We start from the raw sequence: 24,363 nt of genomic DNA, 5'->3' as shown, positions 1-24,363 counted from the left end.
AAGTGTTAACACCGTCGAAGATATTCGAGTGTCGGTCCCACCCTAAATTTTGTGGGGTAGTTTTCGCTCCTTGGATACGATGACCAACGGAGTAAGAGCGCCTCTAATAGCGAGGACGTTTTGTGCGGGAGACTGGAACGTTTATCCTGTTTATAGGCACGGTAACGGCGTCGCCAAGCCCATTAGGATTATCCTTAACACCACCACCAACTTTGGGAGGATCTTTGAGCGGACTGGTCGGCGGGGCTAGCAGAGTGTCCGCCGCTCCCGGGGCCGAGGCGAAGTTCCGTGCCAGTGCTGTTCCAACTTTAACGGCTAATGGAGTTTTCGGCTCCAGTAGCTCCCTTTTCCCTAACTTGGTAGGCAAACCCGGCCGCGGAGGCACCACCAGCATCGGGGACAAAAACGCCGGAGGACGATCACGTCTGCTCGAAGACTTCAGGAATAACCGGTACGGTTTTTTCGTCCCATCGGAATTAGCCGAACGGACACAATGCCTCGGAGTGGGGGTTTATCAGTGTCTTCTGCTTCAGGTTCCCGAGCCTCCAACTACGAGACCTGGCCAATCACATAGTCGAGTTCAGTCAAGATCAGCACGGCTCCCGTTTCATTCAGCAGAAATTGGAGCGGGCCTCGGCCAGCGAAAAGCAGCTCGTGTTCCAAGAAATCCTCACCTCCGCTTACTCACTGATGACAGACGTTTTTGGAAATTACGTTATACAGAAGTTCTTCGAGTTCGGCACGCCGGAACAAAAGTCCACCCTCGCTCAAAAGGTGATTGACAGCCCCGCGTCCGTTCGTCCTCTTCGGTTGGCTTGCTGGGAAACACGTTCGTGCCCTGGTCCTAAAATTAATGTCACCTTGCACAATTTTGTTCGAAATTGTTAGCAATATTTCTCGGAACAATATTAACACGTTGACTGCCACGTCGGTCGCATGACACTGTACGTTCATCGTGTTACTAGGACTGAAGAATGCGGAAAGGTTATAGGAGTAACAGCTATAATAAATTTTTGCAGTTTTGGCTTGGTTAACTAAATTACTTTGATTATGCTGAATTTTCTGGGGTTGTAATTTTGCTGGCAACGTGTTAATATCAATTTTGCACTGGGTTATCAGTCTCCTTGCATTTCGATCTTCGGAGACAATATCTGTGCGAGTGAACCTTTGCGAACAGTCCTGTTTATCACCTTGAAAGTATCGAGTAACCATAAACGCAAGAAACAGTCTTCTGTAAGGTTATCCAGCACCTTCTCTCGAGACTGTCATTTAGAAGAAAATTGCTAAGATTCTCTGGGTCACGGTCGTTAAAGAGCCTATTAATAAGCTTCCTAAGAAAAAGGATCACATTCTCCTTAACGGTTAATGATTAAGAAGGTTAACAAAATAATCCAATTACCCTATATTGCAAATACACGTTCAGCCTCGCGAGCAAAGCGAAACAAAGTGAAAGATCATTTGGTTTCCAGCAAGCTAACAGAATGAACAAAATGATGATTACGTTTGCGTGTCAACTGATTGAATACGGTGATCGAGACCCTTTCGATACTGACCGATCGAGGGAAATCCGCTTCGCCGGACTCTAGGAACGTTTGTTACATTTGTTTCTCCGTGTTGCATTAGGTTCGAGGACACGTGTTGCCCTTGGCACTGCAGATGTACGGCTGTAGGGTGATTCAGAAGGCTCTGGAATCGATCGGGCCTGAACAGCAGCAAGAGATAGTCCGGGAGCTGGACGGTCACGTTCTGAAGTGCGTCAAAGATCAAAATGGAAATCACGTGGTGCAGAAGTGCATCGAGTGCGTCGAGCCACGGGCTCTGCAGTTCGTGATCGGCGCATTCGCCGGCCAGGTATACTCGTTGAGCACCCACCCTTACGGCTGCAGAGTGATCCAACGTATTCTCGAGCATTGCACTCCTGAACAAACCCAGGGCATCCTTCAAGAACTGCACGCCGCCACTGATCAGCTCATTCAAGATCAGTATGGTAATTACGTTATCCAGCACGTACTCGGTAAGTGGAGCTTTCGTTAGTATAGCAATCCTCCCGACTCGAGCACACTTCAAATAGCTAGATTATTATTAGACGGATTTTATGCGTTTGGGGCAAAAGTGTGCAATAGCACGCCATTAAAACAGTATAGTCAATATTCCATGTATGTGCAACTTGATAAAATTACTGGGAGGAAAAGTAAGTTTTCTGCAATCGATGCTCAACATTTTTATTCAGTGCAAAAATCCACAGTCCATCGATTATTGATAATGGATAAAAATGGCCAAAGAAAATCTTGTCTATTCTCTGTAATAAGAAAGACATTTGAAGTGCTCTGGTCAGGTGGGATACTCATGCTATAAAGAATGAAGTAACCTCGAAACAACCGATTTTCAGAACACGGAAAACCAGAAGACAAGGCGCAGTTGATCAGCAGCGTAAGGGGTAAAGTACTTACTCTGTCGCAACACAAATTCGCGAGCAACGTTGTTGAGAAGTGCGTGACTCACGCCACGAGACAGGAGCGTGCCGTGCTAATCGAAGAAGTGTGCGGCTTTAACGACAAGTAAGTTGTTCTTTATAAATATCAAGATACTCTCGCCTCTTGACAAACCCCCGGTCAGACTGGAACGTGGATTCCGAAAGAGTTAAGACAAACATAGGTCAAAATAGTGTTGTTATCATAAACCAATATACTCGAATCATAATCAATCGCGTTAAGGGCTTGGTAGTTCTAGTGTCAAAGAAGAGAAATTATTATTAAACACGTTGGATGCCACGTCAATGCTCATAAAAGTTACACGGAATCAAAACATCTTATTTAATAACACAAGACTAGAAAAGACGAAGTTTATCAAAACAATAATTTTGATAATATTCTTACAGCCTGTAGATCTCCATAAAATTTGGCTTGTTTAATAGATTGTAGTAAAAATTGATTTTCAAGTTCAGTAAAAAAATAAACGTGGCACTGAAAGTGTTAATTGCTGATGTTCTGCAAGCGACGCAGAGGCTTCAACGTAGAGATCCACGGTCCAGTCGAGTAGAAAGGCCCTAGTAGAATAATGACTAATGACACGTTGCGAAACAGCGCGTTGAACGTGATGATGAAGGACCAGTACGCGAACTACGTGGTGCAGAAGATGATCGACGTGGCGGAGCCGGCGCAGCGCAAAGTGCTGATGCACAAGATCCGCCCTCACCTAGGAAGCCTGCGCAAGTACACCTACGGGAAGCACATAATCGTCAAGCTGGAGAAGTTCTTCATGAAGACGGCGTCGGCAATGGGCGTCGCGACGCCCGCCGGTGCTTCGAGCGGCGGTGGTGATCTGGGTCCGATCGGACCGCCTGCTTCTGCTGCTGGCACAGTCTCGACGCCAGCTCAGCAGCCAACGCAGGTCCTGTAAAAACGTGCGTCTCGGTCTTGGTCTATGATCTCGGTGAGCAACAACCGCTCGGGATCCTCGTACGTCTTATAGGGACAGAAGAGAACATAACGCACGTACCGAGAAGAGAGACCTACGTAAATATTTATTGCAACGTATCTTATATCGCCATTTTTATTTATAATGGACGAGGACAACCGAGAGAGGACAAGAGATAGATGATGTTCTCCATAGCGCCGCGCCCGCTCGTCCCAACCCGTTCGCCCTTCTTTTCCTATCCCAGGAAATTGTAAAGACCGACTAACTGTAATCGCGATTAAGACGAGACTCGACATTGAAAAAAGGAAGAATTACCGAGATGATTTTTCTTATTTTTGCAACACAAAAAAAAATGGTACCGAAGAAACAATAACAGTGCGAGAGAGATAGAGATAATGAGATGAAAAGAAAGAAAGAAAGATAGAGAGAAGGCACGTTTGTACAGAGTTAAAACAAAAGAGGAGGGCGATCATTGGGCCGCGGGGCGCGACGCCATGACACACGGATGCTTCAGGAGAGTCGTACGCGTGTCAAAGTAGGAGAACGATTTTTGTAGAATAACGTTAGAGGTGCAGTGCATTTTTTCTATTAGTAATCTAACGTGCTGCCGAAGAGTTATTGTATCCGTAGCGGGTCGCGACCGCACGCGCGAGACAAGAAGCGTCGCGCGTGTCGCCGACGCGACGGTTGCACCGAAACTAACGTGTACCCTTGAGAACCGAGTTTCTTCGAGTACGGCTGGAGACAAGCATACCGAGCTTGAATCGTGAACAAGAAACTGCAGTGCTGAGATGACTGAACGTCTTGTCACCGCTCGTTTTGTTTATTTTTTCGTCTTAATCGATCAGTTTCAGACATACACACACAAAGCAAAACACGTAATTTCGCGTGGAAAGAAATATTGAGAAAACAGAAACCACACAGCACGAACAAAAAACACGTCCGGACGACTTTTTTTTTAACAAGAAGAAGAATAAGAATAGAGAAAAATACTTTTATCCCACCACAAACCCCCCATCTCGTTTTGCGATTGGAATCATTCTTCGACTAACACGTCGCCAAGTTATATTCATCGATCCTTGTCGAAACTCAGCACTCTGTCGAGGGAGCGTACGGAGCTCTGACCTCTGGTAAAACACACTTAACCGACAACAAGCAAGCAAGCAAGCCGGCAAGCAAGCAAGCAAGCAAGCTAACAAAAAAAATATAACGTAGGAAAAACCGCGAAAAAGAGTTAAGAAAACAGCAAGACGAGAACAACGCGCTCGCTCTCCAAGAGCAAGCGTTTTGGACTCGGTTTCGTGAACAGCAAAAGGTTCGAAGAGGTGGCAAAAATTGTGTTTAGACAGCTAGGATAGATCTTAGAGCTGCATGCATTTATATCGAGTTGTAACGTGAGTGCGATGGCCGTAAACTATACCCATGCACGAGACGTATTGGTCGCGAGCGTGTACCGGTGAAACTGTAACGCCTTCACACGCTGAAAGTAGTATTATCCTCTCGAGTGTGTCCGGTACACGCGCGTCGTCACGACCAACGAATCGGTATCGGTTCAGATTCGATAGATGGTTAGGAGCTACAGATACGTTGATTAAAATCTAGCATAGCGTTTGACATGGGAATGAAGCTGAGTAACTCAGACCTGACCGCTGATCTGCCCCCCTTCCCCCCTGTCCCCCTTTGATTGCTTCAGATTGTTCGTGAAATCAAAAAAAAAAAAAACGATAACGACAATTGCGAAAGAAAGGATATATATAGATATCTATTATGCATATATACGGTGTAGGACGTAACAGGAAAGGAAAAAAAATTGTATGGAAAAACAATCGATTTCGTTATTCTCGATTTAGGAAGGAAGCTTTGATTTTTTTTTTCGACAAAAACAAAACGGATCAGTATAAAAAAAAAGGAATACCGAGATAATATTACATGTTGTTTCTTCTCGATGATAGAGAATCTTAGCAGAAAGGACGGAGTATAAAGAACGGATATGGAAAGGAAAGAAAAGGAAATGATAGGAAATGACAGTTGACGAAGTAATAATATTTAACAATGAGGAGAGACATCAAGTCGTCAGCACGGTTCTCCTTTGTTCGTTTTACGTTTGTCGCCTTTGAGCGCGGAGCATTTTTTTCTACTCTCTTAAAACGATCCTTTTTACATCCCCCTTTTTCTCCCCTCGAATCCCTTATCCCTCTTGCTCCCCTAAACACACACCCTTTGCATCCCTCTCCCAGTATCCCCGTTCCCTCCTCCTCTATCCGTCCCCCAATGATCCTCGAATTTTGTAAATTGTGATATAAATAAATAACAAATGTGTATAGGTACGACGTGACAAACCCTATCGTGAGGAACCGTAAATTCAATGAATAATTTTATTTTTCACGGGAATTCTCTCCTTTTTAACGGACTTTGTGAATATCGTGTATTATAATAATTACTAATTATATTAAATTTAAATATGATTTACGTTCTAATGCTGCTGACCCTCGATCAACAAACGTTATATACATTTCCCTTTCACCTGCCGCAATTAGAATGGTCTGAACCACACACACATACCCCCCCCCCTCATCCCATCGATCCCGTCCAACCCTAACTAACCACCCAACCACCCCTCTCTATCCACCCCCCTCGCCCTCTCATGCAAACACACATCGTTCCAGTTGTAAGATATATAGACATTTTTTGACAAAGGAGACGCTCTAGAGGAAAGAAATCGTTTACCATTCGGATATTCATTCGATTCACCGATTCCCTGCTCCCCCATCCCCCCATAGCACCCCCGTAGCCCCCATTTTAAAAGATCAAATCAAGCAAACCGCAGCCCACCGCGAACCGCGGTGTTCTTTGAACGTAACCGAGACCCTATTGTACATTGTATAAAACGATAAACGCGTTCTCGAAAGGAAAAAAAAGGAAACAAACGCACGAGAAAAGCGTCAGGAAATTCATATGTTCCCAGCGCGTGTGTATCTATATCTCGTTTCGCGCAGCATCATCCCCACCCGCATACTCGCACACACATACATATATACAATACGTGCATACATACAGACATACATACATACGCGTTCGGATACGTCCTAGACGCGTGTGTTTACACCGAAGCATTTCGATTTGTATATTTCACACCGATCACACCCATCGAGACGGTTGGAAAGAGCGCCTCTCAGCAGTTTCCCCGGAGTTTTCGTGGTTTTCCTCCGATCTTCAGCATAGTCGATCCCCCTTTCCATCAATCGGCCGTTTCCAACGCGGTGACTATGGTCCTCTGAATCCCCAGTCGATTTAGAACAAGTCCGAGTTCGTTCCACTCCTCTTTCAACCGGTTCAAATCCTGCGAATTACAAGCAATATGGTTTATTATATCGTAGGGCGACCATTTGTTTTCATGGTAAATTCAGCAAAACAATAAAATTCATACCCAGTCCATCGCTAAGCTGCAGATTTTATACGTCCACTCAATTTGCAAACAATTTTATTTCTGTAAAATCTTTAACAGTACAGTTGGAAATCTTCTAACTGTACTGTTTCAATTGGTACTAATGCGCCGACCCTTTCGGTGCAATTTCCTCCGCTGCTATGATACTTAGGAGCCGTTTTACCGTTTGCATATGCGTTCTTAATAATGTTTGAATATTTTTTTACTGAAGAATAGAATTTTATTTCGATCTTACGGAAGGGGTACGGCTAATAAAACAGCATGGTCGCTCTGCTGTAATAAATCGCAACAGAATTCGTTCAACAACAATTCTTCCGCGTTTCGAGGACTTTCTATTGGTTTTTTTGGAGGAGCTGTTATGTTTCGGAAGACGATAATTTGATTGGCTGAGGACGCGGCCTTCTCCAGGAGGTAACACCGGGGACACGAGTAGAACGATCGCGTCGTAGGATTTCTTTCTCGAGTTTCCGAGCGCAGGTTCTCGAGGCACACACCGGGATCGCATATTCATCGAAATCGCTTCACGAGTATATCATACGTGTGTATATATAATTATCGTTCGATCGAGGGTGGCACGGTGCGGTCCACACCTCGACGACTGTACAAAAGCAAACGGGAGATCTCGCCGGGTTTTTTAAATTGAACGTTCGTACGGACATGCCCCTTTCGCCCCCCCCCCCTGCCCCGAATTTCTATACAGAAACGTTGTCGACGATCGATCGAGTTTGTAATCTTAAAGCTGTGTACAATGTATTATAATTTCGTTGAGAGACGCGCGCGCGTGCGCGTAGGTGTTAAATAATGTAGAATTCTAAACAAACGAACACAAAAAAAAAAGACGAAACAAAACGAGGAGACCGGGAAGGAAACGAGAACGACGAAAAAGGGAAACGGAGGAACCGGAGAGAGACAAGTAAAACGGAAGCGAAAAAAAGGGGAGTAAACCGCGAAGCAAAACTCGAGAGAGCCCGTCGCGTGATTTTTGTACAAAAGAAACGGGGATAACAAAAGAAAAAAGGACGGGAACGGGACACGGTGTAGGCGCGTGTATGTGTGTGTGCGGAAGAGAGGTGTTCCGAAAGTGAAAAAGGAAAGAAGAGGAAGAAACGTAGCCGCTTTCTTTGTAAGATATTGTAAATAACGATTTATTAACGAAATTGACAAATTCTTAGGTACCCTTTCTCTCTTTCTCTTTCTTCTTCGCGCGGTGATTACTTACTGCGGCTGGTGGTTCTAACGGGCAAAACGACTTCTAGCGTGTTCAAGGACGTCTTTCTTTCGGGGTTTGTTTCTCTTTTTTCTTTTTTGCGTTGCTCGATCCGCTCCGCCGTTCTCTCGGAATCGGAAGAGGTCGATCAATCGCCGATCAGAAGATCAAGGTCGTTCGATCGGTTAGCCGGTGCTCGTGGAGAAGGATAGAAAATAAATCGGTGTTGTCGTTCCCTCCTCCCCCCCACACCCCCTAAAATGATCTTCGTCCCTCGCCCGTTCTGTCGTTCGTCGATCGTTTCGGAAAGCGCTGAGAGGAGGCTGCTCGTTTTTATTTTTTCGGAGCCGCGGAAATCAAAGGAAAACAGAAAAATCATAGCAGAAACTGTTGTACATGTTGTCACGAATATATACGTCACCCGGAAACACGCTGAACTTCTCGATCGTATACAGACAGAGACATTCCAACCGCCATCTTCTTTTTTTTTTCTTTCACAGCCCTCGGTCGACAGGATATTAGCCTTTTTGGTCGTTCGCACGGGACGACGTTAAATGCGTTTACTAATATTTAAAGATAAGGAATGACGATAGTTCCTTCGTCCGTTGTAAATCGCGCTCGTCATCATTTGTAAATTAACAAGAACGTCGGAAAACGAACGTCTATCATTTTTTGTAATAGAAGCATCGATGTTAATAATTCATCTTCCCCCCGCCCCCCTGTCGAAGTAGGAACATCCCGCAGAACAACGGAAGAAAAAAAACGAATTTTCAATGAATACCGAAAGTCATAGCAGAAGCGAAACTCGAACGCAAAATCTCATGTCTTATCAGCTAAGATTATTTGAGTACTACTATACTTTTTATTATTATTATTATTATTATTAATTATTATTATTATTATTAATTATTATTCTTACGATTAATACGATTATTATAATAATTATTATTAATTTCTATAATTATCATTACCTATATTGTTTGATTAACGACCATCCCTTCATTGATTATTAATTGCTATTACTAATGATTGCTAGATACACACTTCTATATAAATATGAATATAAATATACATACATACATACATATATATATATATATATACATATATATATAAAGAACACGCGTATGGCAGGCTCACATATATAACGCTTTATAAATACGGTACATATAAATACGAAGTACACACGAACACATCCACCCCACCCCCGCAAACATTTTCATTTTACGCCTCGGCTATATCTACCCCACCCCCCTCCACCACCCCCGTTTTCGATCCTTCTCATGAAAGAAAAGCGACGAAACGATGCAAAATTCTTCGGTTCGAACTCCCACCCTCCATTCACTCTTTTTTGTTTTTATTAATAACGAACGTTTAGCTAATAGCCTTACCACCTAATTGCTGTCGTGTTATATATATTTATATATGTGTATATATATATATATATATATATGTATACATATATATATATACATACATATATCTACTTAAGAAACGTCTGAGGAACGAGAAGAAGGAAACAAAAGTGAAGGGAAAGCAACAAATTCTTGAACGATTTTTTGATTATAAATAGTGTAAATTTTTTATATAGCGCGCGAGAAAGGAAAATAATTATTGGTTGCACGACTTTGTCGAGGTGCCCGTGCACCGTGTATAAAAAAAAAGAAACGCAGAAAGACATACACCCCACCCCATACATACACACACACACACACACACACACACACACACACACACACACACACACACACACACAATCGCACATACGCCCATACGCATTCACATTCGTTAAAGTACACGGGACACATCGCGAAAAGAAAGACGAGGATAATGGGACGAAACACAAAAGGGACGACGGTCTTTCGATCCTTTTTTTTCCAGTTCTCGGTCGACACGACGACAAAAATACGAAAATAGGCAAAAATGGTGCACGCACACGGAATAGATGTTAGTTCTCTCTCGTGGTTCGGTTCGCTGTTGCGTTACGGATCGCGCGATCTCTACGATCCACGGCGTCTCCTTGCGAGGAGAATAAATCGAGAACAGGCGATTCGTCGTCCAGCCAGCGAAATCGTTCTTACGTATACAATAAATCCTGTTGCCTCGAGCGTGTTGTACTCTTTGTAAAATATGTAAAAGTGTGCGAGACAATTCACAGTATTCCCCCTATGTACACACGGTTTGGTATGGTCGTTTTTTGTAAATTCCCACGTTTGCGAGCTCGAACGAAAATTATTTTTGTTAGACGAACACAGGATTGCCGGCTCGCGGGATTTGTAACGCAACAGCGCGACCGCGGGATCCCTCGGTGGACAAAAATGAAAGTAACGAACACCGATGGAGATCGATGGATCTCCGAATGATCGAGGGATCTCGCGACATTGAGGGGCACCACCGTGTCGGTACCGACTTCTCTCTGTACATAGAACGAACCGTTCGAGACAAAAAGAAATCACCGTTTCACCTCGCTTTTCTTTCGTCGTCGAAAGACCCACTGTACACGTCCTCGATCACGGTGCCCACCACCACCCCCACCACTTCCCCCGCTCCTGTTTCCCGTGAAAATTCCCAGCAACCAATCGATCAAAACTCGATCGTCCGATCCAAGCAAGCAAAGATCAAAAACAATTTCTGCTTTCTCGGTGAAAGAGGAAAACAAGAAAAAAAAAAATAAGAGAGAGAACACACCCAGGCGCTCGATTCGGCGTAACACTGCGGCGAAATGGAAAAAGAGAAGCGACACACACACAGAGAGAGATTTCGCAAATTTAATGCGACAGCGTTCCCACACGTTGCGTTACGTAATAATTCCCTTTTGCGCTCCTTTTTCAACCTTCGATGTTTGTACTTTAGATACGATCGTCATCTCTCTAACGCTCTTTCTCTTTCGTCGCCTTTCACCCGCGCCCCCCACTTGTCACGCGGGCTTTTGCGAGATGTTTTTTCTTCTTCTTTTTTTTGTTTGCGAAATGAACAACAACCGAGAAAGAGAACAGAATGCGCTAAAGATACAGAAATGAAAAAGATTTAGGGCCGCGCAACAAGGATTCGAAAGAGAAAAACAATTAAGCAACCCTATAAATAATTGATTATACATATATATACATATAAATATATATATATATATATATATCTGTATATGTATACCTAAAAGAAAAAAAAACACTTTGAAACCTATCGGTATATGATATATATGTAATAAGTACTATTTAAATATTGTAACAATTGTATATGATTTTAATACTACATGCTAATTGTATTATATATATATGAAGGATCTGCGACCTCCCACTTGTAGCACACACTCGATCGTACGCACGCAAACATTCAGCCATTACACAAAACACACACACATACAGAGAATCACACAGAAAAATTACGTACACTCTCTGTTACAACACGTTGAGAGAAACATATACACACACACACACACACATACATACACGAGAGAGAAAGAGAGAGAGACGCACTCACGCAGCCAAGCGAACGCTACACAGACGAACAATTATCCGCAAACATCCCCCGTACCGCACGTTTCATCTTCATCATCCACCGGTTTTCAACTGCCATGGCGCTATATGTATTTGTGTGTACGAACAGCAATTTAGTCGAACGACAACGGAGACACATAAGAAAAATGGGCACGGGGCTGCCCGTTGGTTCGCCAGGACCTAAAGGGCAGCCTCGAACAGGAAGTAGAGTTAACATCCACGGGAATGGTGCGCCCTGATATTAAGACTGATGTACAGTTGCGCGCTATTCTCACCGCGAGGTATCATCTTGTCATTTCTATCCACCCCCGCGTCACATACATACATACACACACACACACACAGAGCCATACATATACGAATACAGAAACAAAATAATATACACGTTTACACGAAAAAAAAAAGAATATGCAAACTTCTCGCGTACACGCAAACAGACAACCCTTCCGCACATTCGCCACAGCCACGGACATACACCACCACGGACTCGCAGGGCTAATTGAACATATATATATACACACATCGTATATATTTGTCAGATATATGTCATATATGTATGCGTACACACTCGTTCGTCACGCCGCACTGGCTCTTACCACACTCGCACGCACGTCGGACAATGATATAATATATATATGATCTACACACGTGTTTGATATACATATTAGAAGAAGGAAGAACAAAATGATATACGGATCGGGACACGCGATCCGCCTCGCGGACGATCGATCGATCGATTTTCATTCTCTCGGAGAACGATTAAAGGAAAGGAAAAGGCGTCGCGTCGGGTAAATCGTAAGTTGTAATATATATGTAAGAGTGTAATAAGGTGTAATGTAAATTGTTTGACGTTGCGTTGTACTCGATACCGTTCGGAGGAGAGGCGTGAAATTACTTGTGATAAGTTCTAAGCGATTTTTTCTCGTTGCTTTTCTCTCGTTTATTTGACGGTTTAAGTTCTTTTCCTTTTTACCTTTTTCGGTTCTCGCGAGTTCTCTCCTTTTTTTTTTATTCTTTTTGCATTTTTTGGTTTCACAGCTTTCGCGGAAAGCTCTCGCGTCTGGTTCGCTTGCCGTTTTCTTCTGATCTCCTCTCACACGCGGCGGATAACAGTCGGTTTTTTTTTTCGTTTTCTTTTTTCCTATTTTTTTTTTTTTTGGTTTTGGTTTCTTTTCGACGATCGAACAGAGAGTTTCGAAGAGCCGCGGCTCTCGATCCGAATCCGAGGAGAGTCCGAGGAGCCGCGGGCAAAATTTTTCGCGAGTCCGTGCGCGCGCGCGAGCAATGTACGAGCCGGTGATGCTTCTGGGACACACGGTAGATATCACAGAGGGATATAAAAGAGCAAGAAAAATGTATTCCACATTAGCGGATAAATTAGATAAGTGGGATGGACGGGCATACGGATTAAAGAAAAAAAAAACTAAAACTAAAAGAATTGCATAACTTGTATATTAGTGTATAGAACGTAGTAGAAACGATGAAATAGCCACGAAGAAGAATCATTTTCGACGATGTTTTTTACAAGCAGGCAGAACAGTGCGAGTAGATTAAAGAGACAAACAAATAATAATAATAATTAACAAAAAAAAAATGATGATAAGAAAAGAAAGAGACGAACAACACACGTCATTGTACCATTTTAAAAAAGGAAAACTAGCGAATGCTGAACGTTTAACAGGGAAATAAAAACAAATGAAAGGAAACAAACAAACACACACACACACATAAAGTGGAAAGGGACAAAAAGTAACGAGAGAGAGAGCATGTCGGAAAACAAGAGGAAAAATCGAAACTGTTTATACAAAATTAATGCACCACGCAGAGGATAACAAAAAAAAACCCGCCACCCCGAAAGAAAAGGAAAACCATTGTAATAAATAATAAGTAACGTCGTTTTACCCGCCAGCCCCTCCACGCGCCCCACCCGCCCCCCGTTTACAGTAACGAAAAAAAACAAACAAAAGAGACAAGAGAAAAGCGTAGATTTTTTAAAAATAGTCACGGACCTCGAGAAAACTTTCGTTTTCGAGGGGGAAAAATACAAAAAAATTCGCCAGCGGACAAAACACTTTTTACGAGCATGCGCGCTCGCGCGCGCAAAAGCCAACCGAGTAAAAAAAGGACAACCTAACGAAACCCCCTCTCCCCCCAAAAAACGCGAACGATTGTTTATGATTTCGTACTTTCCCCGCCCCCCACCCGAAACGTTCTCGTTTCTTTCGTTGCGATCGCGTTTTTCCACCCTCCCGCGCACGCCGCCCCCGTTTTTATTTTCTTTTTTCGTTTGCCGGTCTGATCGGGAGAGACAGAGAGATATTCGTTCGCGAGCAAGAAAACAGAAGAAAAACATACATAGAGATGTGTACACGCAACAGTTTTCTTTTCGACTCGTGGTGGTAGGCAGTTCACAGATTGCCCAGGTCCAAAGAGTTTTCCGTTTCTCCGGCTTCTACGTTTGTACGTTCTGTCGACGCCGACACGCGAGATGCGTTTTTTCCGCCAATTATATATGTATTGTAAAACTATTCCCAGGAACGATAACGCGTCGTTACGGTATTATTATATATACTAATTAGCGTCTTTGTCGATTGTATTTCATATTTTCTAGAACGTTAATAAAATGGATTTTTGAATCTGAGTATATAATGTGAAATGGAGGATGTCTGAATAACTTATTATTGTACAATAAAACAGAAATTCAAATAGAAAGTAAACATACACACACATACGCGCGCAAGCATACATGCCAGAGACTATAGGAAACGGTGAAGTTCTATCACACCGTACTTAACCGCCTCCTCTATTAGTTCTGTCTTCGTGCAAGCTTTCGCTCTTTGGATCCATGCGCATTCTCGCTTCGCGGTACCATTTCTCATTCTCATCCCTTCTCGTCGTTGTTGGTGCTTCCCAAGCATTCTCACCACCCTTCTGCTTATCTTTCGTTACTTGCGCCTTTAACACCCTTACGTACCTTTCCCAGGAACTATTAGCCCTGCGACGGCACGTTTCTGTTAGACATTCAATTCTCCATCGACTCGACCCTCCGGCAAATTCGTCATTTTTTTATCTGTCAGTCAAATAAACAGCTGTATCTTATATTACATCTTGCAATCCCAGAATCGGAAATTACTTGTGACTAAACTGATGATTTTCTGCGATTATGACAACGATTGGTGAAATTTAAGTACATCGATAAAATTAACAATATCTAAGGCCGTCAAGTCATTGCCGATTCAAATTATTGAAGTAAGAAAAACATTTTCAAAAATACGTTTAAAAAAGATTGGTAAATGAAGCTGCGAATGGTTCCAGTATTGAATATTTCATAATTTAAGAAAACAGAATGCCGTCGCAGAGTTAATTGAAACGTTGCAGCCATTGCGCTTCACGGAAATCGGGAAACTAGAATCTCAAAGCTAAATCAGACTACAGGGTGATTCAATTATAACAGTCGTTGCTTCTGACCGTACACAGTTTATTTCCAGATATAGTTGTTCCTTTTAAAACCATTTAGGTCGTCGTTAGAGAAGTCTCCTACAGGATGCTGCAATAGTAACGAACAGTTTATTTAGCGGATAATTATACGTGCAAAAATGAGACGCGTTTTATTATTTAGTCTCGTTAATTATATACATATACCTTTGTGAATCGCCCTGTACATGGTAGTCGTTTCTGCAGCAGAGCTACCGCATACGTTTCATATTTTTAAGCTGTAACACCTGTAAACTTTCTGTGTCCTTGTGTTTTGTCTTTTTTATGCATAAACGAAATACCTACCTTATATCTTATTTATTGCCACCTCCAACATCATCCGTTCGGAGCGATCTACGTTCTTTCGTCTATCGATAAAATCGGTGAACGAATGATCGGAAAGTGGGTTGCTGTGCCAGAATACTAGATTCGTTTGTAGGCAGATCACAAGACATCTCGGATAACCGAGTAAAAATTTCATAACGAGCTAACAATACTCTAAATGTAACGTGTATATGATGGTTGTAAAAATGTAACATTTTTTTTTTCTATTTACGTACGACGAAAAAAGCAGCGGCAAACATTCGATGAGAGAAAATCGTGGCAGAATTCAATTTTTCGGAAACAAAAAGCAACCATCACACGCTTGCGTGTCGATCGATGCGTGGTTCGGCCGCGCAAACATCGGCGTTGATCGGACGATTCACGAGCGATTTACCGATACTCCTATTACTTTTAATTATTATAAAGTGCTGTTTCTGTAATAACATTATAATATAAATTCATAAATTCAATGGCAAGTCACACTGTGGTGTTCGCTGACCCGTTGCCGATCTTTCATTCAAAAGGAAAGTCAGACGTTGTCGGTGTCATTAAAGATAAAGTTTATTGTTGCTGTTTATAATCCATCTGTCGGCTAGAAACTGCATATACGATGTGAACGAAAAAGTCAGAGGTAAGTTGAAGGTAATCGCGTCGACGTATGTCCCCCTGCGACTGAAGGACCATTTCACATTAGCAAAAGATTGTACATCCGACGTTTAACACGCCAATGCGGCCATTGATGTTCGTAGATTACAGAACTCCCGTTTTATTCGCTCTCCTCCTTAGAACGTTCTCTCTCGGAGCGTCGTGATTTCTTCTTGCGCCGGCTCGGACTTCTGGATCGCGATTTATGCCTGCGAGATCGGGATCGCGATCGGTGTCGATGCCTGAAAGGAGCAAAGTAAAAGGATAAGTCGACAACTGTTCAATCTAATCGCCTGACTCCTTATGTTGCCGATACTGATACATTGGCATTATTACCGTTCTTTGTGACGATACTGCGATCGAGATCTGTCGCGATCTCTTTCCTCGTCCCGCGACATGGAGTCTCTTTCTCTGTCCCGTTCCCGAATCATGGAGTCCTTGTCCCTTTCACGGTCGCGGTCCCTATCCTTATCCCGTTCCCTGTCCCTTCCCATCGAGTCCAATTCTCTCTCGCGGTCTCTTTCTCTCTCCCGATCTCTCTCGCGATCTCTGGAATCCCTGGGCGGTATCAGTGGCGGAATATTCGTGGGTGGCACCATGGTAGGTATAGTCTTTGGACTGGTGTCCTTATCATCCTCCCCTTCTGTCATTGGAATGGCTAAATTCGTGGGCTGCCAAGTCTGGAATAACGAAAGTAAGGATCAGTTCGTCTTACAGCAGGTTTTAAAACGATACATACTTTAAATATTCCACTCTGTGTGCGTGTTAAGTTTTACGTACAGGGTCGTTACCCCATTGGTTATCCTGTGTGGGCTCGTAGCTCTGATAATAGGGGTCTGTTTCTGGCATGTAGAAAGGAGCAGGTTCTCCAGGATAGCCGGGTGGAGGCATGTCGAACGCAGGAGGCATACCGGCTCCGGGGGGAGGCACGCTCATGTCTGGAAAGCCTGGTTTCCTAGAGTATTCTCTCCTATCAGCGGTCATGACTTGTATCACGTTTCCTTTGGGTGGGGATTTATCCAGGTTCCTTCTAGACGCCAGGCCCGAACTACCAATTACATCTATCGTTCCCGCCATCTTCCTTCCTGGAGGTGGCCCTGCTCTCTTAGGCCCCATTATACCCGAGTATTTGCTGTTGTCATTTGTTATTGCCACCTGAGGTACCCTCATACTGCCTGGATTCCCACCCCCTCCTCCTCCCGCGTTCAATATTAAACCTACGCCCGACTCGCTTCTCATTCTCTTCTGTCTCTCACAGTACGCCCTCCACGTTTCTTCGTTAAAACCGTAATTAAAATAATCTGTGATATCTGCTCCAGGTTGCCTCCAAGGTTTATCTTCTAATTGATCTAGATTGAATTCGTGAGCAGGCATGCCATTGATGACTCCTATCGTCTCGAACTCGTCTATACTGAACTTTCCTGGCTGTTTGTTTAATTTGTCTGGTACTCCAGATGCGTTTGTAAGCAATCCACCCCTTTTAATGTTAAGGCTACCATAAGCAGGGGTCGATTTGATGTCGCCAATGACGACGTGGACATCGTCATCAGAATCCGAGTCACTGGCTGCTTCCCCATCCTCCTGACTGGATGGTTCTCTGACTCCATTTTTTGTTACTTCTGTGTTGCTATCGTTTTGCGTATTGTCGGCAGAAGTTGACTCTTCTTCTTGCGGTTCTGCCTCCTCGGGTGCCTGTGGAGACAGCAATATTTATAGTATCATTGTTGTTACATCGATAACACTGTTCAGAGTTACTATTACTCAAACAACACAAATGCACTACACTGTGCAGACATAGAATTTATAATGCGCATCGATTGTTCCTAGTGTCGTATGAATTTTAAATTTATGTTTATAAGTTCTCTGGCAATTCGATTGAAATTGCTTCTCGTTACATGGAAATAAAATATATCCCAATTGTTTTGAGCGGTATAGTTTACATACGCAGAAGGTTATGTCACTGGACAAATGACGCGTGTCAGATATTATGAGAAAAGTATGTTTCTTCCGTGAAAAGATAATAATTCTGAGCAGTGTGAGAGAGACTGGAGTGGTCCAGCGTGATGGTCGTTACCGATTCAATGTAGTACAATTAAATATGACAACAACAACTTGGCATGTAGGTTAGGAAACTCGTACCTCTGACGCTGGTTCGGGAGCAGGTTCTGTATTTTGATCTTCCACATTTTCAGACTTTTCCTCGGTCGTAAGGGGTGCCGAATCATTTTCCTGACTCTCCGGTGGCACAGATATCGGCGTGTACTCCTTTCCATCCGTGGAGTCACCGTACAACCATTGATCCTCATTCTCGTCCGCCATTTTTCCTGCTCTCCCGCATGACAACTATGAAAACCCGCACTGGACGCGCGTAAGTATGTACACCAGACGCGCTAACCCATAACGAGCGACAAATGTCTTAGGAAGACTTAGGACCTATGAGGCTTCATTATTATTTTCAGAAAATACACCCAGAGAATCTGAGTAGAATAATTCTCTAAGGAAACAAGAATACGAGACAGTTAAAACGATTAAATTAAATTCGTCCGTTTAGAATTGTATAATTCTGAAAACGATACATATAGAGCTGAGCGAAACTTCTGAAAACATTGTTCATTAATTGTCGATTATTTCAAATATGTAAAATGATTGTAAGATTAATAAGAATGAATCATCAGTGAAATCTGAAGTAGCGGCACTCGAATGATTCCTGCCGATTTTTCCGTAAGACACAAAGCATACTTAAGCAAGAATCGTTTGCTTCGATCAAGTGTCCGTACAGCGCCATTCCATGCAGCGGCAAAACTCTCAAACTGGTAGACAAACGTTACCAACGGTCGATAACCGTGTTGTCGCACATAGTAGCACCACAGACGAGGTATAGGAGTAGACCAATCACCATATGGGGTTTCGTGTCTCACATGTAAACAACTGGTTTTCTTACGCCCTCTACGCTGACGAACGATAAATGTTGGAACTAGATCCACAAAAATGATCAAATCTGGTCAAATACAAATGATTGACGAGTTATGTACATATCTGATGTTATGACTATAGGTTCAAATTATATTTTTTTATTTGATGTCATTATGTTATATATCTACAATTATCTTTATCAATACAATATTAATAAATATAGATACTACGTTTCCAAATTATAGAAATACAATTTTCATAAACCTTGAACGTAAATAACAATTCTCCATACGTATAATTATTATTCGCATTTCTACAATTTTTTAACACTATTAATACGCAACCATTTTGAATATATTTTGTAACTGAACTTGAAAAAGAAATTAAATTGAAATTTACTATATATTTTCATGTATATTTCATTTAAAAAACATAAACTTTAGCTTTAAAGAATCATCCAAAATATCAATTAATATTAGTTGTAAAATTCGAAAGAGTTAAGAATTAATAAATCAATAATTATGTAGTTGATCTTTTTTGCAAGATGTCAATCTATTTCACTACTGACTGAGAACGTAGTTGCATTATTTTCTTTCACGTTTGTAGTGAGAAAATAAACGACGAAGGCAACAGTACGTCTCCTTAAGAGGAAACAACATTCTTTTGTTTCATTCATCATATGAATCCTCGACATGAGATTTAAAATTATATCAGCAACAGCGCCATTGTAGAATATCGGTTCGACAATATTAGTTCTGGATGATACGGTATGATGTGACACGGAATGGTACGGGGGCTCTAGAGCCGCCCGAGCGTGAGACAGAAAAATACATTGGGTCAATTGGGTGATTGGTCTACTCCTATACCTCGTCTGTGGTTCCACAACCGACGAGAGTATCTCGACATTGGGGCCGTTACCGACCGCTCCCAGTACCCACCTGGGACCCACTTTATTGCGGGTTTATTGCGAGTTTTTTTACACAATTCACCGTGCTCGCGAAGCCGCTTTTCTAAATTCTGAAATGTTGCATGACATTTTTTGATCCCATAACGTTCAAAAAACATCACTGCTGCACGCCGATAATTTTTTTGGCATTCATCTAACGTTAATAACATATTCACTTCTGTGTCAAAAGTAGCCATAATCACAATGTTACTGCTTGAATAACAGTTCTAAACTGAAAACGTTTTCATAGGTAAGTGAATCAAACTCAAGAATTGTAAATATTATTGTCTGTGTTTCTTCACGAATGAGCAAAGGACTCAAGCGCGTATAATTCCATAACGCTATTTCCGAGCGCTTCAAGTACCTACAACTCGAAACTTCAAACTGTTATATCTCATCATGGAAGTATCTGACAAAAAAATGTTTCAGACAAAATTGACTTGTTTTTTCCGGTAGAATCTAAATATGTAACATTTTATAGGGGGTTCCATTTAAAATTACAAAGGTACCTCCCCTCCCCCGTTAAAGGGGAAGGGAGGCCACTTCACGTTTATGTAGTCAGAAAGGCCCTTCAGTTCCATGCAATTTAAGACTAAGAACTTTAAAATCGATAGCACAGTTTTCGAGATATTGAGCTGTTCAGAGTTATGTGGGCCACCCTGTATATCTCGTCGGTGCCGCGGGGCACTAGAGCTCCCTTACCATTCCTGTGTCATCCTACCGTATCGGTCAGAACTAATAATGTGGAACTAATATCACAGACGATATGTGGGAGTACGCCAGTGACCTTATGGAATTAAGGAAAAAAATTAAATTAGATTAACTTAACTTCTTAATTCCTTAAGGAATTCTTATAATCGTTAAGCAAGCAGAGATATTAAATTTATCAGTGTATTGTGTTCAATAAATTAATGCGTGCGAATGTTCATGGTTCAAAAGTTATTCTGTATATTGAGTTCTATCATCTATCTTTACTAAAAAAAATTAGGTGACAAAATGGTCAAGGGAGTGCTTGTCCACATCATTGGCGAAAGGAATTGTTATAAACATTAAACAGCCAGAAATAATAAATTTAACTGTGAATTTCGTACGATAAATTAATGCGTGCGAATATTCATGGCTTAAAAGTTATTCTATATTTCGGTTTCTATAATTTATTTTTAATAAATAATTAGATGGCATAATGGTCAAGGGAGTGCTTGTCGACATCATTGGCGAAAGGAATTGTTATAAATATTAAACAGCCAGAAATAATAAATTTAACTGTGAATTTTCTACGATAAATTAATACGTGCGAATATTCATGGTTCAAAAGTTATTTTATATCTTGGTTTCTTTCATTTATTTTTAATAAATAATTAGATGGCATGATGGTCAAGAGAGTGCTTATCGACATCATTGGCAAAAGGAATTGTTATAGACATTAAACAGCCAGAAATAATAAATTTATCAGTGAATTGTGTTCAATAAATGAATGCGTGCGAATATTCATGGTTTAAAAGTTACTCTGTATCTCGAGTTCTATTGGGTATTTTTACTAAAAAATTAGATGGCAAGACGGTCAAGGGAGTGCTTGTTGATACCATTAACAAAAGAAATTGTTATAAACATTAAACAGCCATAAATAATAAATTTATCAGTGAAATGTGTTCGATAAATTAATACGTGCGAATATTCATGGTTCAAAAGTTACTCTGTATCTCGAGTTCTATTAGGTATTTTTACTAAAAAATTAGATGGCAAGATGGTCAAGGGAGTGCTTGTTGATACCATTAACAAAAGAAATTGTTATAAACATTAAGCAACCAGAAATAACAAATTTATCAATAATTACTATCGCGGCGATCGAAATCTGGCGCAGCTAGTTTGGGGTGGGGGAGTTGCGCACCCCACCACGGCGTCCGCGCTCAGTCAGTCAGTCGTAGTGCGCACTCAGGAGTGAGCGGAGGTGCTCCGGGACCAGAAGGGCTACCGACCTTGGAGTTGACCAGAGGTTCTCCAGAGCTACCCTGGCCCACCCTGGCCTACCCTCGCCTACCTTCGAGTTGACCAGGGATCCTCCAGAGCTGCAGTGGACATCACTGGTCAACCCTGGTCCACCTTGCGGTCAGCCCGCGGTTCCTGGAAGCCGTCTCCGCTGACCTTGGTCAACTTTCAGCAACTGGTAAGTGACAATACAAATATACATTTTCTATTTTGGAATACGTGTTTACTCAACGAACGCCGTCAATTGTTATTTCTGTATTTTTAATTCGAATTTGCTTCGGAATTTTTGACAAGTTTCTTTTTTTGAAATTATATTATATTTTTGACATAAAATTAGTGTTCTGAAATTTTATTATATTATATTTTGGACATAAAATTGGTATTTTGAAATTATATTATATTTTTGACATAAAATTGGTATTCCTCCGAATGGAGGTCCATCAGGGACTCACTCACGGGCCGGGCCGTGGGCCGTGAGTACGGGTATTTGCGACCCCCGGCGACCCTAGCTTGTTGTTTCTTGCGTCCTAATTTCGCTATATTTATTTTTGATTGGGATTTTTCAACTTTTCAATTAAAAATTACTTCTGAACTTTCAAAAGTTCCTCTTCTAAAATTTATTTATCTGATTGAAAATTGGTATTCCTCCGAATGGAGGTCACTCAGGGACTCACTCACGGGCCGGGCCGTGGGTGAGTACGGGTTTAGCGAACCCGGGCGACCGTAGCTTGTTGGTCGTTGCGTCTTAATTTCATTAAGAATAATTACTTCTAAACTTTCAAAAGTCCCTCTTGTAAAATTTATGTATCTGGTTTAAAATTGGCATTCCTCCGAACGGAGGTCCCTCAGGGACTCACTGCTGGGGGTGAGTACGGGTATTGGCGAACCCGGGGCGACCCGAAGCGCCACCTCGGTAGATTGAAGTTCTGACTTCATCTACTCTTAGTTTCTTGTCGGTTAGGCCGTACTTGTGTACGGGGTTTGTTTGGCTCTCGTGAGCCGGTTAGATTCGCACTCTTGTGCATGTTAGGTAGGCCGTACCGTAGTTGTATATACCGTAGTTGCAGAAATTTATCATCGAACTAAGACAACGCATCGTACGAAGACTTCACATTATTTATAAGTTATTATTAGTTGTCGAGCAATTATTGTGTTAGATTCAATTCGTTAATTTCGCATGGTCATTTGGGTCACAGCCTTCTTCTATGACCAGTTGGTAGCGTCAACCTCGAACCAGAGCCTTCTGCTCTGGTTCGCTTCTTTCATTTTTCTTTTTCGTAAATCTGAGCCTTGTGCTCCATTTTTATTTTCTCTGTTGTTATTCAGAGACTTGTTAGACTTAGTTCTTTTTTTTTTGCTCGCAATAATTGCTCGACTTAAGTTCGTGCGTTAGTTATTAAGCTTGTTCGTTAGTATTGTATATATGTCGAGTAATTTTTGCCCTAACTTGACTTTGCTCGGCTCGATTTTTGATTCCGACACAGCCTTCAGCTGTGTCGGACTTTGCTTGTATGTACCAGACTGGTTGGTACCGGTGCTCGGCGTAGATCCATTGAGAGGGATGTTCGAGAGACCTGTTCACTCGTGTAAAATCCTCCCTGCTGTAAGTCGCCGCGTCACCCTCGATCCAGATCCTTCTGCTCTGGTTCGGTTTTGTTCCTCTCTTTGAAAGAATCAGAGCCTTCTGCCTGATTCGGTCTTGATCTCCAGTGGATCGGAGGTTGCCTCTCCGATTCACACCTTTTGCTCCGCAATAATTACTCGACATGCGCTGCGAAATTTAGTTTGTAAGATTGTAAATCGTCATTGTAAAAAAGAGAATCAGAATTAAACGTATCGAAATCCTTCTGGTTTCCTTTCGGGTCTCTTGTGCAGCAACCTCCTCGTGGTGAGACCCGGGCAATCGGTATTACTCTCTATTTGTAAGAACTTCCAGTATCTTACAAATAGAGAATAATATCGAGCTAATAGCTGCTCATTGAGAATGACGATCGTCATTGTAATTATGTCGAGTAATTATTGCCGTAATTTCACTTCCTCGACTCGTTTGTTAACTCCGACACAGCCTTCTGCTGTGTCGGACCTTGCTTGCAAGTTTTGAACCGGTCCACGTTGCGATATTCGGCGTGGATGCACGGAGAATTGATGGTCGGGGAGCAGTACTCGCCAGGTAGAGAACCCTTCCTTCGTAAAATGTCTGCCCAAGTCATGTCAACGCTGGCGTGACTCGCGACGGGAGCAGGGGTTTCATTCCCCATAAGTCTTACCGTCGCCTTGTTGCGTCAGCGTTGCTCGTGGCGGGTAGTTGGGGTTGGGTTGATCTACCAAATGGCGGAGGCGTCCCTGGCCATCATTCTCCGTGTGAAGCGTCGGGTATCGTATACTGGTCGGCAAAAAGCTCTGCAAGCATTGTACGCGTCGCGTCACCCTCGAACCAGAGCCTTCTGTTCTAGTTCGGTTTTGTTCCTCTCTTTGAAAGAATCAGAGCCTTCTGCCTGATTCGTTTTTGATACCC

At 42.3% G+C, this 24,363-nt stretch overlaps 2 protein-coding genes across 4 annotated transcripts in view; one reads left to right on the top strand and one right to left on the bottom strand.

Annotated features, from left to right (window-relative positions):
* Pum (pumilio) overlaps positions 1 to 14,216 on the top strand; it is a 168,221-nt gene extending 154,005 nt beyond the window's left edge. For all 3 annotated transcript variants that reach the window (XM_076805812.1, XM_076805811.1, XM_076805814.1), the window contains 5 exons: positions 157 to 451; positions 534 to 774; positions 1,624 to 2,014; positions 2,390 to 2,558; positions 3,084 to 14,216. In XM_076805812.1, the coding sequence (XP_076661927.1) occupies positions 157 to 451; positions 534 to 774; positions 1,624 to 2,014; positions 2,390 to 2,558; positions 3,084 to 3,399 (1,412 nt within the window). In that variant the 3' untranslated portion in view covers positions 3,400 to 14,216. The remainder of the gene's footprint in view (positions 1 to 156; positions 452 to 533; positions 775 to 1,623; positions 2,015 to 2,389; positions 2,559 to 3,083) is intronic.
* A 1,678-nt stretch (positions 14,217 to 15,894) lies between these two features.
* Positions 15,895 to 18,401, bottom strand: Fip1 (Factor interacting with poly(A) polymerase 1). The gene is made up of 4 exons (XM_076805823.1): positions 18,143 to 18,401; positions 16,784 to 17,695; positions 16,340 to 16,683; positions 15,895 to 16,245 (listed from the first exon to the last, which is right to left on the bottom strand). The coding sequence occupies exons 1-4, from the start codon at positions 18,320 to 18,322 to the stop codon at positions 16,125 to 16,127; spliced, it is 1,557 nt and encodes a 518-aa protein (XP_076661938.1). The 5' UTR covers positions 18,323 to 18,401; the 3' UTR covers positions 15,895 to 16,124.
* Positions 18,402 to 24,363: the final 5,962 nt, after the last annotated feature.

Source organism: Halictus rubicundus, chromosome 2, assembly GCF_050948215.1.
Source record: "Halictus rubicundus isolate RS-2024b chromosome 2, iyHalRubi1_principal, whole genome shotgun sequence".
In the NCBI taxonomy this organism is placed as follows: domain Eukaryota; kingdom Metazoa; phylum Arthropoda; class Insecta; order Hymenoptera; family Halictidae; genus Halictus; species Halictus rubicundus.
The sequence above is the reverse complement of the archived record's forward strand: the minus strand, read 5'-3'. Positions and strand labels throughout refer to the sequence as shown.

What these genes read in the sequence shown, in the direction of transcription:
- Fip1 (XM_076805823.1), bottom strand. Translation starts at nt 18,322, where the DNA reads ATGGCGGACGAGAATGAGGATCAATGGTTGTACGGTGACTCCACGGAT. An exon ending in CTCCCGAACCAGCGTCAGAG is followed by an intron (nt 17,696 to 18,142) that starts GTACGAGTTTCC and finishes CTGTCTCCACAG; the next exon opens with GCACCCGAGGAGGCAGAACC. An exon ending in CAGTATCGTCACAAAGAACG is followed by an intron (nt 16,246 to 16,339) that starts GTAATAATGCCA and finishes TGCTCCTTTCAG; the next exon opens with GCATCGACACCGATCGCGAT.